General features: G+C 45.5%; 1 protein-coding gene across 1 annotated transcript in view; it reads right to left on the bottom strand.

Moving 5' to 3' along the window:
* The window catches only part of LOC311140551 (focal adhesion kinase 1-like), a 98,751-nt gene extending 85,039 nt beyond the window's left edge, over positions 1–13,712 (bottom strand). Inside the window, exons 1-2 of the mRNA XM_084175655.1 lie at positions 13,548–13,712; positions 2,809–2,838 (exon numbers count right to left, since the gene is read on the bottom strand). Coding sequence (XP_084031781.1) covers positions 2,809–2,838; positions 13,548–13,584 — 67 coding nt within the window. The 5' untranslated portion in view covers positions 13,585–13,712. The remainder of the gene's footprint in view (positions 1–2,808; positions 2,839–13,547) is intronic.
* Between the last annotated feature and the right edge of the window lie 1,463 nt (positions 13,713–15,175).

Below are 15,175 nucleotides of genomic sequence, written 5' to 3'. Positions count from 1 at the left end.
AGCCCTGCCTCAGGGCCACGGGGGAGAGAAGGTGGGGAGGAGGAGAGGACTTCAAGGGAGCAACTCAGTGAAATCCTCAAGAGTTTTTTTATTTCCAACATCCACCTTGCCTGACAGACAGGCTGTTTCCAGGTCAGAGAAGATGTTTGGTGTCACTCCGAGAGAGAGAGAGAGAGAGAGAGAGAGAGAGAGAGAGAGAGAGAGAGAGAGAGAGAGAGAGAGAGAGAGAGAGAGAGAGAGAGAGAGAGAGAGAGAGAGAGAGAGAACGAGAGAGAACGAGAGAGAGAACGAGAGAGAGAGAGAGAGATAGATCAATATGGGACAGGTCTGTGTTGTCAGCTCGTCTTCAGATTCCTCTTCAGATCCCCTCAGCATTGGCTTCCAGCCTCTAAATAAATCCCTCTGCGTGCCTCTGCACAGCCTTGTAAATTAATCCAGCCCGGGAGGTAGCTGACTTGGAAAACAGTGTAGTAGAAGACAGAGGAGACAAAAAACTAAACAAAACAATCCTTCAGTTAATTCAGCACTACAACCGCCAGTCTATTCCGATGTGACAGCTCCTTTTAGCTCCTCAGCTCTGGTTTGTTATTCAGGACAAGCTGCTGCTACTGCTGCTGCTGCTGCTGTGAAACACTGCTGCCGAGCAGGCTGTGTCAGGAGGGAGTGTGAGCTGGGTTTGTGTGTGACTCAAAGAGAGAGAGAGGTAGAGGGAGAGGGCGGGAGAGAGAGAATGAGGGAGGGGGGGGGGGGGGGGGGGGAGGCAAGGTGGGAGGGAGGAAGGGAGGAGAGAGAGAGGGAGGGAGGGCGAGAGACTAGTAGAGAGCTCAACCTCATTTAGGGAACTACACTCAGCTCTTCTCCTGTTTACAAAACGGACAGCGGAGAGAAAGTGAGAGAGAGAGCTGCAAATCAAGTCCAACCAGGGTCATGACTAGCGCTCAGCTCATTAGCAAACAATATATCCTCCTCTCCCTCCTCTTTATCCTCCTCCTCCTCCTTATAACCAGGTCTGTCCCCATGCCTCTGGCTATCAGCCAAAACATGTCCCTCGCTCTCTCCTCTCCTCCTCTTCTCCACTCTTCTCCTCTTCTTCTCCTCCTCTCTTCTCCTCTTCTTCTCCTCCTCTCCTCCTCCTCCTCTCCTCCTCCTCTTCTCCTCTCCTCTCCTCCTCTTCTCCACTCTTCTCCTCCTCTCCTCTCCTCCTCTTCTCCACTCCTTCTCCTCTTCTTCTCCTCCTCTCCTCCTCCTCCTCTCCTCCTCCTCTTCTCCTCTCCTCCTCCTCTCCTCTCCTCCTCTCCTCTCCTCCTCTTCTCTCCTCCTCTTCTCCTCTCCTCCTCCCCTCTCTACTGTATGCTTTCCATTTGCAGCATTCCATTTTCCTCCAAGGTGTAGACAGGTGAGGAATTCTGATGACGTTACATAAGATGTTTTAAGTTAAATGAAAAGTAACTCCGCAATGCTATCACCATCCTAGTGAATGTCTTGGATCAGAGATACTGTATCTGTGGTGTGATGAGGTCACATCTATCTCCCTGTCTCAGTGGCAAATGGAGCTTTTTGATTCCTCCAATCATACATCAGAACAGAGGTCAACACCAATCACACATCAGAACAGAGGTTCTATGGAATAAAGTCATAATGCATGAATCAGGCCTAGGCTTTTACATGCACAAGCAGTTATAAACCTGTTGCAAAACACAATGGCATTAGTATATTCACACGCAAGTCTGAGCCCTTCAAGACCTTTACCTGTACCTCTGTATGTTTACGCGAGTTGGGTTGTAAGAGTGTAGAGACAGATCTTTCTCCTATTTTCTCTATCCTCTAAGGCAGGGTTTCCCAAAGCTTTGCACACCTGGATTGTACAATATTTGCACATTACGTTATTATTTTTAAAATTCTTCAAGCCCTGTCAAGTTGGCTGTTGATCATTGGTAGACCAGGGTGGTCACAAGAAAGAGCCGTCGATTCTGGACGTTTGAAAAGGTCCTGAGGACGTGGATATATGCCTTCGTTGGGCTCTGAGCCAGAGCACGCTGCTTAGACCACTGCAGTTCACAATTATCTTGCAAGCAGGGAGAGTACTTGATGATACTTAATGAAAACAGTGCATTAACCCTTTGAGTTGTTTCTGTTCTAACCCTGTAACAATGCGGAATTAACCCTGTAACCATGTGGAATTAACCCTGTAAACACACTGAATTAATGGGTCAAAAATGTCCGTTCATCCAATTACGGCAATTCCGAACTGAAACTATGAGAACAGGTTGTGCTAGCCAGCCATGTTGACGTCTTGCCATAGAATTTCAAGCCGATTTAAGTCAAAACTCTGATGAGAAATGAAATAGCTATCAAACTGGAAGAAGTTTGCATTCCTTCATTCCTTTGCAGAGATGTTTACTGCAACTAATACTTATCTGATATTTTCCATTAGAACATTTTCTCCAGTACATGTTGTTCAAACAATTAAATATTGATGAAGAATCAGATAGAGAAATGCTGATTGCAGGAGATGAAGAGAGACCCATGTTGCCTTTAGCTTCAGCCCTGGGCTCCCTCCAGGAAACTAACACAGAGTCACATAGCTGTATGTACTGTATAGGGAATAACATGCAAAATGCAATCTGGCTGCACTCATCTAGAGCAGGTCTAGGTGCAGTTTGTCCTTTTCTATAATAACTACACACACTCAACCAGCGCTTCACACGTAGCACTATTAACTTTAAATTACAGAATCTTTACTGCCAGTGCAAAGATTAAAGGAAAATTGTGCCAAATTACAAGGAGGCAAAATCCCCAGGTACATACCAGCGTAGTATGACGATATCCTGGAAATATCTGCAAGGGAAACAGAGAGAGAGAAGAAATGTTAGGAAGGCATTCAATGGCATTACTCAGGGTATTTACATGAGCTGACTGTGATCCATTGAAAGCTACGCACCAATGGAGGCTAGCCAGTAGCCAGCAGCACCTGTGCAGATACAGCCCCCTAAAGGTCATGTGTTCAGCACAGCCCTGAGGCTGGTAGACTGCGCTGCCAAAGGCACTGGGGTCTTGGCTTGCTTGCACAGAACCTTTGCTGTTTCAGGTGATGTAACGGTGAATGTCATCTCAAGTAGCATTACATGTCATTCTCAAGTAGTAACATTATACATTTATGGTACTTTACATTTCTCAAAGGCTTGCATGATGGTAGCAGGCTGGTGACTGTCATATATTGATTTGGAGAGATCATGGGGAAAGTGGTACAAAGTAAGAAAGAAGATAGTATTAATCCTGGATGGAACGCACCGAATCCTGACACAGGGAGGAGGATGTGCTTCTGTTTTTGATCACTTTAGAATTGATTAGCCCTAATCTAATAAGCGTTAAGCAGTCTAGACTATTTTCTCCACACCAGTGTTTTTGGATTCAGCACAGTGCTCCTTGTCTGCCTGCCTGCAGTCAGTCACCACCTAACCTTGTCCTCCAGTGGAGATTATGGTAACGTCCCAAATGGCACCCTATTCCCTACATAGTGCACTACTTCTGACCTATGGGCCCTAGTCAAATGAGTGCACTAAAAAGGGAATAGGGTGCCCTTTGGTACTCAAGATTACATCCTCCTGCGGTCATTAAAGTCAGAGGCACGTTCAGACGGACAGCAGATGATGACAGGGTTTTGATAAGACCCCTCTAGATAGCATAAGGGACCCACCACATCAGTATTTCACTGGCTTCTTAGGGTGGCGATTTAGAAGGGCTGGCTACATTATTAGGCAGGCAGCCAGATGAAAAGACAGACTGACAAAAGCATGCCAGACAGACAAACAGACAGACAGACAGGTAGCCGGCAGCACAGGAGGTTGGTGGAACCTTAATTGGGGAGGACGGGCTCGTAGTAATGGCTGGAGCGGAATACAGTGCATTCGGAAAGTATTCAGACCCCTTGAATTTTTCAACATTTTGTTCATTTACAGCCTTATTCTAAAATTAATTAAATAGTTTTTTCCCCTCATCAATCTACACACAATACCCCATTATGACAAAGCAAAAACAGGTTTTTAGAAATGTTGGCAAATTTATAAAAAATAAAAAACTGAAACATTACATTTACATAGGTATTCAGACCATTTACTCAGTACTTTGTTGAAGCACCTTTGGCAGTGATTACAGCCTCAAGTCTTATTGGGTGTGACGCTACAAGCTTGGCACACCTGTATTTGGGGAGTTTCTCCCATTCTTCTCTGCAGATCCTCTCAAGCTCTGTCAGATGTGGATGGGGAGCATCGCTGCACAGCTATTTTCAGGTCTCTCCAGAGATGTTAGATCGGGTTCAGGTCCGGGCTCTGGCTGGGCCACTCAAGGACATTCAGAGACTTGTCCCGAAGCCACTTCTGCATTGTCTTGGCTGTGTGCTTAGGGTTGTTGTCCTGTTGGAAGGCGAACCTTCGCCCCAGTCTGAGGTCCTGAGCGTTCTGGAGCAGGTTTTCATCAAGGATCTCTGTACTTTGCTTCGTTCATCTTTCCCTCGATCCTGACTAGTCTCCCATTCTCTGCCGCTGAAAAACATCCCTACAGCATGATGCTGCCACCACTATGCTTCACTGTAGGGATGGTGCCAGGTTTCCTCCAGACGTGATGCTTGGCATTCAGGCCAAAGAGTTCAATCTTGGTTTCATCAGACCACAGAATCTTGTTTCTCATGGTCTGAGAGTCCTTTAGGTGCCTTTTGGCAAACTCCAAGTGGGCTGTCATGTGCCTTTTACTGAGGAGTGGCTTCCGTCTGGCCACTACCATAAAGGCCTGATTGGTGGAGTGCTGCAGAGATGGTTGTCCTTCTGGAAGGTTCTCCCATCTCCACAGAAGAACTCTGGAGCTGTGTCAGAGTAACCATCGGGTTCTTGGTCACCTCCCTGACCAAGGCCCTTCTCCCCTGATTGCTCAGTTTGGACGGGCGGCCAGCTCTAGGAAGAGTCTTGGTGGTTACAATCTTTTTCCATTTAAGAATGATGGAGGCCACTGTGTTCTTGGGGACCTTCAATCCTGCAGAAATGTTTTGGTACCCGTCCCCAGATCTGTGCCTCAACACAATCCTGTCTCGGAGCTCTACGGACAATTCCTTCAACCTCATGGCTTGGTTTCTGCTCTGACATGCACTGTCAACTGTGGGACCTTATATAGACAGGTGTGTGCCTTTCCAAATCATGTCCAATCAATTAAATGTACCACAGGTGGTCTCCAATCAAGTTGTAGAAACATCTCAAGGATGATAAATGGAAACAGGATGCACCTGAGCTCAAATTCGAGTCTCGTAGCAATGGGTCTGAATACTTAAGTAAATAAGGTATTTCAGTTCTTTATTTTTTATAAATTTGCAAAAATGTATAAAAACCTGTTTTCGCTTTGTCATTATGGGGTATTGTGTATAGTTTGAAGAGGATTTATTTATTTATATAAGGCTGTAACGTAACAAAATGTGGAAAAAGTCAAGGGGTCTGAAGACTTTCCGAATGCACTGTAAGTGGAATGGTATCATTCCATTTGCTCCGTTCTGGCCATTATTATGAGCCGTCCTCCCCTCAGCAGCCTCCACTGACCGATAGACAGACAGAGAGAAAAACAAACTGTCACGACTTACGCCGAGGCTGCCTCCCCTCCTTGTTCGGGCAGGTTTCGGCGTTCAGCGTCACCGGCTTACTAGCTACTGCCGATCCATTTATCATCACTCCATTTGTCTTGTCTTCAATCACACACACTTGGTCCTTATTCCCTCATTAGTCATGGTATAAGTGTTCCCTATGCTTCCTTGTCTGTGTGGGTGATTGTTTATTGTGGAGGTTTGTGAAGCTCGGTGGAGCTCGTGTATTGTGTATCGACGGGAGTATTTTCCTGTGTGCCTTGTATTACGTATTTCTGCGTAAACCTGTATTTTGCGGATTAAAGCCTGTTATTCTGTGATTTACCCTCCTGCGCCTGACTTCTTCAACACCACCTCATCACACAAACAGACAGACAGACAGACAGACAGAGAGAAAGACAAACAGACAGACATACAGACAGACAGAAGCCCTGCTATCAGTGAGGAGCCAGGAGCAGCTAAGCACATCAGTTAATCATAAAGCTCATTATTCATGACTAAACCTGTCTCAGCAGAAAGCACAGCGGATGAGATAATAGAGATGATCTGAGAGAACAGCGATGACTGAATAAGGGATCCATGACGTAACACTTTGGATGGGATGGAAATAAGTCAATTCTGGGTTTTAAAAAAAGGCAACGAATGACTAAAATGTTAAGCGCCATGGCTTCAAATGACATGGACGTAGTCAAGATATTGGAAACTAAATGCCATAAACTGAGAGAAGTTGTGTGGTACAGAGATTGTATATTCTTCCTCACTGATCAAAATAAATGGTTCTATCAATTCCTCTTTTAACATTGATGTCACTATGAAATGCCACTGTGTCACACCCTGATCTGTTTCACCTGTCTTGTGCTTGTCTCCACCCCCCACCAGGTGTCTCCTATTCTTCCCCATTATCCCCTGTGTATTTATACCTGCCTTTTCTGTTTGTCTGTTGCCAGTTCGTCTTGTTTTGTCAGGTCTTACCAGCGTGTTTCCCGTTTCTCCAGTTCTCAAGATCTTGTTTTCTAGTCTTCCCGGTTCCGACCTTTCTGCCTGTCCTGACCCTGAGCCTGCCTGCCGTTCTGTCCCTTATCGACTTGGATTACAAACTTCGGCCTGCCCTCGACCTGCCCTTTGCCTGCCCCTTGGTGTTAATAAATATTCTGAGAATCGAACTATCCGCCTCCTGTGTCTGCATCTGGGTCATATCCTGAGTCGTGATAGTACGAACTGGCCATGACTGACCCAGCAGACTCGGACCAGCTCCGCAATGCTGTCTCCCTCCAAGGAGCCACCATTGGAAGACACAAGGAGTTACTTCATAACCTTGTGGAGGGACTCCATACCTTGGTGGAACACCATGACCATGCCTTCAATGCATAGTTGGAACAATTCCACGGTCTATCTACTAGGCAGCAAGCCACAACGGTAACCTTCCAGACTCCCAGTAACCACGCTACCAGCGGTGCTTCTCCCCAGCCTACCCCGGATTCCCGAGAACCCCACTTACCTCCTCCGAAGCGCTATGCTGGGGATCCTGGAACCTGCCGGGCGTTTCTTTCCCAGTGTTCCTTCATCTTTGAGCTACAGCCCTCTTCGTTTCCTTCGGATCGTTCGAAGATAGTGTATCTTATAACGCTGATGTCCGGGAGGGCGCTCGCCTTGGCTATGGCAGTGAGGGAGCAACAATCCATCGTTTGCCTTAGTCTGGAGGATTTCATAGCGGAGGTAAGGAAGGTGTTCGATTGTCCGGGAGAGAGGCGGCTCGGAAGCTACTTCGGCTGAGTCAAGACTCCCGTAGTGTGGCAGACTACGTGGTAGATTTTCGCACGTTGGCCGCCAAGAGTGCCTGGAACCCGGAGTCCCTGTTCGACACCTTCCTTCACGGATTATCGGAGGGAATTAATGATGAGCTCGCAGCCCGGGAGCTGCCCATGGACCTCGACTCCCTCACAGCCCTGACCATAAGGATCGATGGGCGGTTACGGGAACGCAGCAGGGAGAGGAGGTCTGTTCCTGGCCCCACGCGATCGTCCATGGGTCCCCCTCGCCTCTGAAGAATCCCGGAAGTCCCCGACGCCTGCATTCCCGAGAGAATCCGATGTCAACCGAGTTCTCCCGGGAATCATCGAGGACTGTCGACTCGCCTCCTCCGGAGTCCATGCAACTGGGCAGGGCTAGATTGTCTTCTGAGGAACGTTTACGCAGATTGAGCTCCAAATGTTGTCTGTATTGTGGAACTTCAGGACATTACATATCCACCTGTCCAGTAAAAGCCCAGGCTCATCAGTAGGTATGAGTACGCTGGGGGCCCATACAGGGAGTCTCCCATCTCCCATTACTCGTACTCCTCTCCATGCTATCCTGCTGTGGGGTGACCGGTCTAAATCTTTCCGGGTGCTCATGGACTCTGGGGCCGACGGGAGCTTTATGGACGCTACCCTGGTGTCGAAGCTGGGCATCTCCACACAACCCCTTTCCATTCCCATGGATGCCAGAGCATTGGACGGACACTCTATTGGCAGGGTCACTCACAGTACGGTTCCCATCAACCTGCGAGTGTCAGGTAACCACAGTGAGTCCATGCAGTTTCTGCTCATTGAGTCTCCTCATGTACCCGTGGTTTTGGGATGGTCATGGCTCCAAAGGCACAACCCCCTGATTGACTGGGCTACGAGTTCTATCCTGGGTTGGAGCTGGTTCTGTCACGCACATTGCCTCAAGGCGGCGCAGCCTGCACCTGGGCGTTCTCCTGCGGGCTTGGGAAAAGCCGAAAAGCCTCAGACCTCTCAGCCGTTCCCGCGGAGTACCAGGACCTACGGGAGGTTTTCAACAAGGCCTGTGCCACATCTCTTCCTCCGCATCGACCCTACGACTGCGCCCTTGACCTCCTCCCAGGCACTACACCGCCTAGGGGGCGGCTTTATTCTCTGTCTGGTCCGGAGACCAAGACCATGGAAGTGTACATTGAGGACTCTCTGGCTGCAGGGTTCATTCGTCCTTCTGCCTCCCCGAACGGGTCAGACTCCAAACACAGCTCCCTAGTGTGTGTGTGCGTGCACGTGCCTGTCTGTCTGTGTGTGGAAGACAAACACAGCCTTTTAAACGGAGGCAGTCAACTGTCATTACTGACTGACTACAACACTCCTCCTGATTCCCCTAGAGCAGACTGGATTGACATACTGCAGCAGACCTGGCTGACTGACTACAACACTCCTCCTGATTCCCCTAGAGCAGACTGGATTGACATACTGCAGCAGACCTGGCTGACTGACTACAACACTCCTCCTGATTCCCCTAGAGCAGACTGGATTGACATACTGCAGCAGACCTAGCTTGTTTGATTGATCTGGGTGATTGTTGAATGGTGATGTGTACTGGACTTGCTGAGACAGCAGCTTGCAAATCGGATTACTGTGTGTGTGTGTGTGTGTGTCTGTGTGTGTATGCGACCGTGCGTGCGCATGTCGATAGGCCTATACCAGTACACCTGGTCTAGGATGAGACTATACATGGGCTACGTCTGACTCAGCACAACGCTATGGCTCTGTCACGCCACTCATTTACTCACCTAGACAACACTGACCCTTCCAAGGAGAGTCACAGGGGAGGAGATGGTCATGAATCACAATCTTACTCAAAACTGTACAGAAATGCTGAATTCCCAATTCCCAGAGCCTCTACATTCAAATTGTACTATTCAAATGATATTACTAACAGGACAGCACAGAACGATTGTCAACTTCCCACTGGGCAAAAACTGGTTGAATCAACTTTGTTTCCAAAGTCATTTCAACTAAAAAATTCAATGCGATGACGTTGAATCAACATAAAAAACTGAATGGATTTGAAAAAAGTTAGCAACATAAGGGAATTGTCTTTTTTTTCACCCAACTTTTAACCTAAATCCAATGACTGGGTGACATTTTTGGTTGATTTCACATTGAATTCACGTTAGTTGTCAACTCAACCAAATGTAAATCCAAACTAGACGTTGAACTGACGTCTGTGCCCAGTGGGTTGCTGCTATTCCACTCAGAGGTCAATCGTTCTTGCGTGGTAATCATTTAACAGCTGCTCTAGCAGAGTAATCCTATTGGCCTGGGACCAGTTTAAAAAATAATGATCTATTCGGATGTCACCTATCAGATAGGATTCAATTAATAGAAATAGAATGAATAGAACGGGACTCCCAATTCATGTCAATGATTCGTCCGTTCTATTCATTCTATTTAATCCTATCTAATAGGTGAAATCCAGATAGATATATATTTATTTTTTTACTGGGACCTGAAGATTAGCTGTATAAACTACAGTGATGTGAAAAATACACTGTCTCCAACCAGCCGCAGACTGTCAAACATGACTACAGTAAGAAATCTAGATCCTGCCAAGCAGAACATCACTTCAGCATTCTCTGAACAGAATGTTCACATAGAAATGCATAGCTTAGAACAGACATGATTATCAGTTAGGTAGAATTGGAAATCATGTTAGCTTTATTCAATACATTTATATCTACCAGTTTCAGAAATATTTTTGTCTCACTGAATAATACACACCAGTTGTTTGCATTCTATCAATGAACAGGAAATGTAAAATAAGAAATTCAAGGAGAGTGATGACGGCAGCCACCTTGATCATCAGTTCAACCTCAGGTATAAAATGCAATTGAGTCAGTGTTCTCGCAATTTACATAATTTCTGCTGCTAATCACATAATCCAATTTGTCTCTGGCAACATATCAGTTTAGGATTCGTTTGCTATAAAAAGCTGTCGTCAATGCAGAGCCAAACATCTGTGGACTACAGGGAAAAAAAGAGGACTGAGCACGCCCCCATTCTCATCGACGGGGCTGTAGTGGAACAGGTTGAGAGCTTCAAGTTCCTTGGTATCCACATCACCAACGAACTATCATGGTCCAAACACACCAAGACAGTCGTGAAGAGGGCACGACAAAGCCTATTCCCCCTTAGGAGACTGAAAACATTTGGCATGTGTCCTCAGATCCTCAAAAAGTTATACAGCTGCACCATCGAGAGCATCCTGACTGGTTGTATCACCGCCTGGTATGGCAACTGCTCGGCCTCCGACCACAAGGCGTTGAACTGACGTCTGTGCCCAGTGGGTGTGTGCTGCTGTTCAACAAAAATAACTTGCCATGGTGGTGGTAGGCATGGTGGTATGCATGTTGGTATGCATGGTGGTAGGCATGGTGGTATGCATGTTGGTACGCATGGTGGTAGGAATGTTGGTACGCATGGTGGTAGGAATGTTGGTACGCATGGTGGTACGCATGGTGGTAGGAATGTTGGTATGCATGGTGGTAGGCATGGTGGTACGCATGGTGGTAGGTATTGTGGTATGCATGGTGGTAGGCATGGTGGTACGCATGGTGGTACCCATGGTTTTAGGCATGGTGGTACGCATGGCGGTATGCATGGTAGTAGGCATGGTGGTAGGCATGGTGGTATGCATGGTGGTAGGCATGGTGGTACGCAACACATACTAAAAGGAGTAAGAAAGCATTGTAATAAAGGTGTGGGCTCAGAGGAATTGAGTTCGGTAATTTGGTCTTCACATCCCAGTAGTGACTTGATAAGAGCTGGGTGTGACAGTATAATGTGGTCTCAACGCTGAATTCCTGGGAGGCCAGAGCTTCCTGATTTGTGTAAAAGCTCCGGATGTCAGTTAACCCATTGGTGTCATCAAATTTTTTAAAGATGTTTTGAGACACCATCTCAAACAAGAGACCATCTCACATCAGGAGAGACAGAGAGAGAGAGAGAGAGAGAGAGAGAGCGAGACCATCTCACATCACAAGCGAGAGCGAAAGAGAGAGACAGGTTCACTATTCAAGCCTAAGGTGTGCTGTAGACTTGTGAGAGCTGCACCATAAATCACTGAGGGTTAGAGCATATTTGAGTACTTCTATTTGCAATACACACTCTTACAAAAAAACCTAAAAGGGTTTTTTGGCTGTCCCCATAGGAGAACCCTTTGAAGAAACCTTTTTGGTTCCAGGTAGAACCCTTTTGTGAGGGCTCTACATGGAACCCAAAAGGGTTCTACCTGGAACCAAAAAGGGTTCTCCTATGGGGACAGCCGAAGAACCCTTTTGGAACCCTTTTTTCCAAGAGTGCAGTTTAGTGAAAGTTATTCCCACAAGCACTTTCCCATTGGACTAAGTCTATAAGGCCATTCCCTGTAGTTATTAACTACATACCACCATTCTTCTTGAGCAGAACACTATTGACTGATGGTTCTATATTCTTAGTAAAGACTAACTGACAGAGTATAAAATGTTTTTGCTTCCAGATGTTGCCTTCTTGAATTACAATGTGTTTTACACTTGACAGCCTTGTTGTCTCAATACACAGATTCACTTTTACATAACTGTTTTGAATAAATCACTGTTGATGGGCTTTACAGGCATTTCTTTCCCCCAGAAGAGACAAATCAACTCCCCATCCACTCGTCCTAGAATTGCTGTTGGCTGATTTACACAGCAGATCTCCAAACCTATGTTAAAACAACAACATCTGACAAGATATTTGATAGCGCTAGCCTTTGCTCAGCGTGTACCTTGCCAAGGATCATATTGAAAAAGGGTTCCATAATGAATTATGCCTGTCATTGATCTGGGTTCTGCCTGATACGTGCTGCTTGAAAAGCCTTCTGGAAGGTGAGGTAGAGTACAGTAGGTATGCATGTCGATGTTTAGCAAGCACAGTAGGCCATATTGTCTCTTTTCCCCACTGAGGGCTTATCATCACAACACAGTGTGTGAGAGAGAGAGAGAACTAACTACAACCAGATGGCAAATATGGCAAAAGTGTACATTTGGATTTTTACACAATAACATGACAAGTCAGTTTAATACAAATTCCATTGATGAATCAACATAGATAAGTTGAGCATTTGAAGACCTGAGATTGCCTGAGGCAAACTCAGATTGCAAGGTTAGCCTGTTCCTTCATCTACTTATTATCAACCTGTATCTGCGTAATGTAATTACATACAATGGCAGTGAACATCTGATCATCTCAAATCTAATTGAACAGAAGGCTTGTCTATGCCTGAGATTGGAATTTGTTCAAAACATTGTGATGCAATACATAACAGCTGGATCGCCCTCTGCAGGGGCTGTCGACATCAGAAGGTACATTTTGTACACAACAAAATCTCTGCTTACATTTGTCTGACAATTTGTTGACAATCTCTGCCTTCATTGATTTGACTACTGATTTGACTACAGTTGATTTGACTATTGTTGTCATGACACTGAGGTGAAAGAAACCCAGGTTTTTGCCTGTGTGGTTTCATCCACAGCATTTTGCCTACTCCACTATGAGCACATCTATAGGGTTAGTTAGTGTATGGTACCTATTGCACCGTGTGTACCAGTATCATCACGGGCAGAAGTATAGGCTTATCTATTACTCATACCCACATTATAACTGCTGATATTTCTGGTTATTACAAGCCATTAGATGTGAAGAGATGACTCATACCAGAAGACTTGCCCTGAAGCAGCACATTCTCTGAGGTATACCTCAGTGTCCTGGAATTTACCAGGTAACATTGACAAACAAGGTATGCTATGGGTTCTTCTGAGGGTTGACCACTCAGTACAACATATGGTTGAACACTTTAGATTGTTACCCTGCTCTCCATACCCTGTATGATTACTCTACAAAAGAATGCCTGATGCCACTAGTAACATAAGATTCATGTTGCAAAAGGCTTTGACCTGTCTGTGACGTTTCACATGCAACTACTTGCACGGCCACGACATGAGCAAATTCCTCCCCTTATCTCAGGCACACAGACTCACTCTTCTTGAGACTGACACACGTTCAGTTCTCAGCCAAACAAGCCTACCACTGCTTCTCACAAACTGTCAGTTGTATTATGGATATAAATATAGCACACGTACCTCCATTTCCGCAGCCTAGGAAATTCCAGAACTGCATATTTGTAGGCTATTTACATTTACAGAGAACATCCAACTGGTGCAAATCACTTCCCAAAGCACTTCTGTCAGTGCTACGGAGCTGATAACCTGACACCCTCTTACCAACACACCTGGCCCCTCCTCCTCTCTTCCAAACTCCTCCCTTTATACACTAGCTTGAACTTGTTACACCAGCAGGCATGGCAATAATGATACTGATCGTTGAAACAAAACTAAACGAATAGATGATTCAGGAATGCAGATAAAAGAATGCTGCTCGCCTGCAATCATATGCAGTCAACAAATCAATGCAACTCATTGTAAAAAAATATATATATATTAATTACTAAATAATTACAGTTTATGAGCACGCTCTCCTGTTTGCACTTTGACAGTAACTGAAGAAAGCTCAATATCTGTGAACCTCCTAACACAATGATGGTTATTATACATGTTTTTTTACATCGTAATTTAGTTGTTGCTTTGTAATTGCCAATGGAGTTGAGCAGTTTTTTGTTAATACACAAGTGGAATAAGGAACAGTCCATATTCGACTTGTGTAATTACATCAGCTTGTCAAATACAGAGGATACTAGGGGCTCCTCTAATCTTCCCCTATTCCCCTGCAAGTATACATTACTCAAAGGTAATATTAACAATTGCATACGGATTGACTGGGGCTGAGCAGGCTACAGAACTACATAATGCAATGGCATACAATGTAGCGAGCTCTCAAAACAACCATGAGAGTTGTTACAATTTGTAACATTGTAACAATGTTGTAACAACTTTTTTATTTTCAACTAGCAACATTGTATCATTTCCCTATTCACCACGGGGTAGCTACTCGCTGTACACTATTTGAATAAGACATTCTGTGTTCCCTGAACCTTGCACCTAGGCGTGAGATTCGGACACTGCACCACTGTTTGCAGAAACATGCATATTCATGTGCATAAAGGGTTTATTCCCCTTTTCGCCATCTAATGAAACCGTATTTTCTCCACCAAAAACGCCAATTAAAGTAGGCTAACAGAATGTTCCGACTCTCACTGCAACCCATTGTCAATGACTGGTGTCTTACTATGCTAACTGGCTAGCGTTAAAGTTATTTAATATCCTCGACATCATTAAAAAATGTATAAGGCCACGTTATACTCACGTATATCTTTACTATCGAAGCTCCACCTCAACTATTTCCGTTAACCGGTCTCCTATCCTGCAAATATGTGTTACAATCCCGTTATAACCGTATAGCTGTGTGGGGTTCCCTCTCCGTTTTGGTTTCTCCACAACACCGTGCTCGAGCTCCCTCCTCTCGGTTCCCACTGACACAGCAGCTTTGCATCCTAATAGTTCCAATATGGCTGACGTGTAGTGACCATGTAGTGACCATGCCCAGTAGAAACGGCCGGTGAGTTCAGAGGACTCACTGACCATCTCAGGTGTCAAAAGGCAAATTCAAAAAATGTATGCACGCACGACTGTAAGTCGCTTTGGATAAAAGCGTCTGCTAAATGGCATATTATATTATATATAAATTGTTCTACTTGTAAATAGCTTTTTCCCTGACAATTGCATCAATGAGCATTGCAGTTCTTCACAAAGCC

This window comes from Coregonus lavaretus (assembly GCF_964263955.1).
Source record: "Coregonus lavaretus genome assembly, chromosome: 13".
NCBI classification, from domain to species: domain Eukaryota; kingdom Metazoa; phylum Chordata; class Actinopteri; order Salmoniformes; family Salmonidae; genus Coregonus; species Coregonus lavaretus.
The sequence above is the reverse complement of the archived record's forward strand: the minus strand, read 5'-3'. Positions and strand labels throughout refer to the sequence as shown.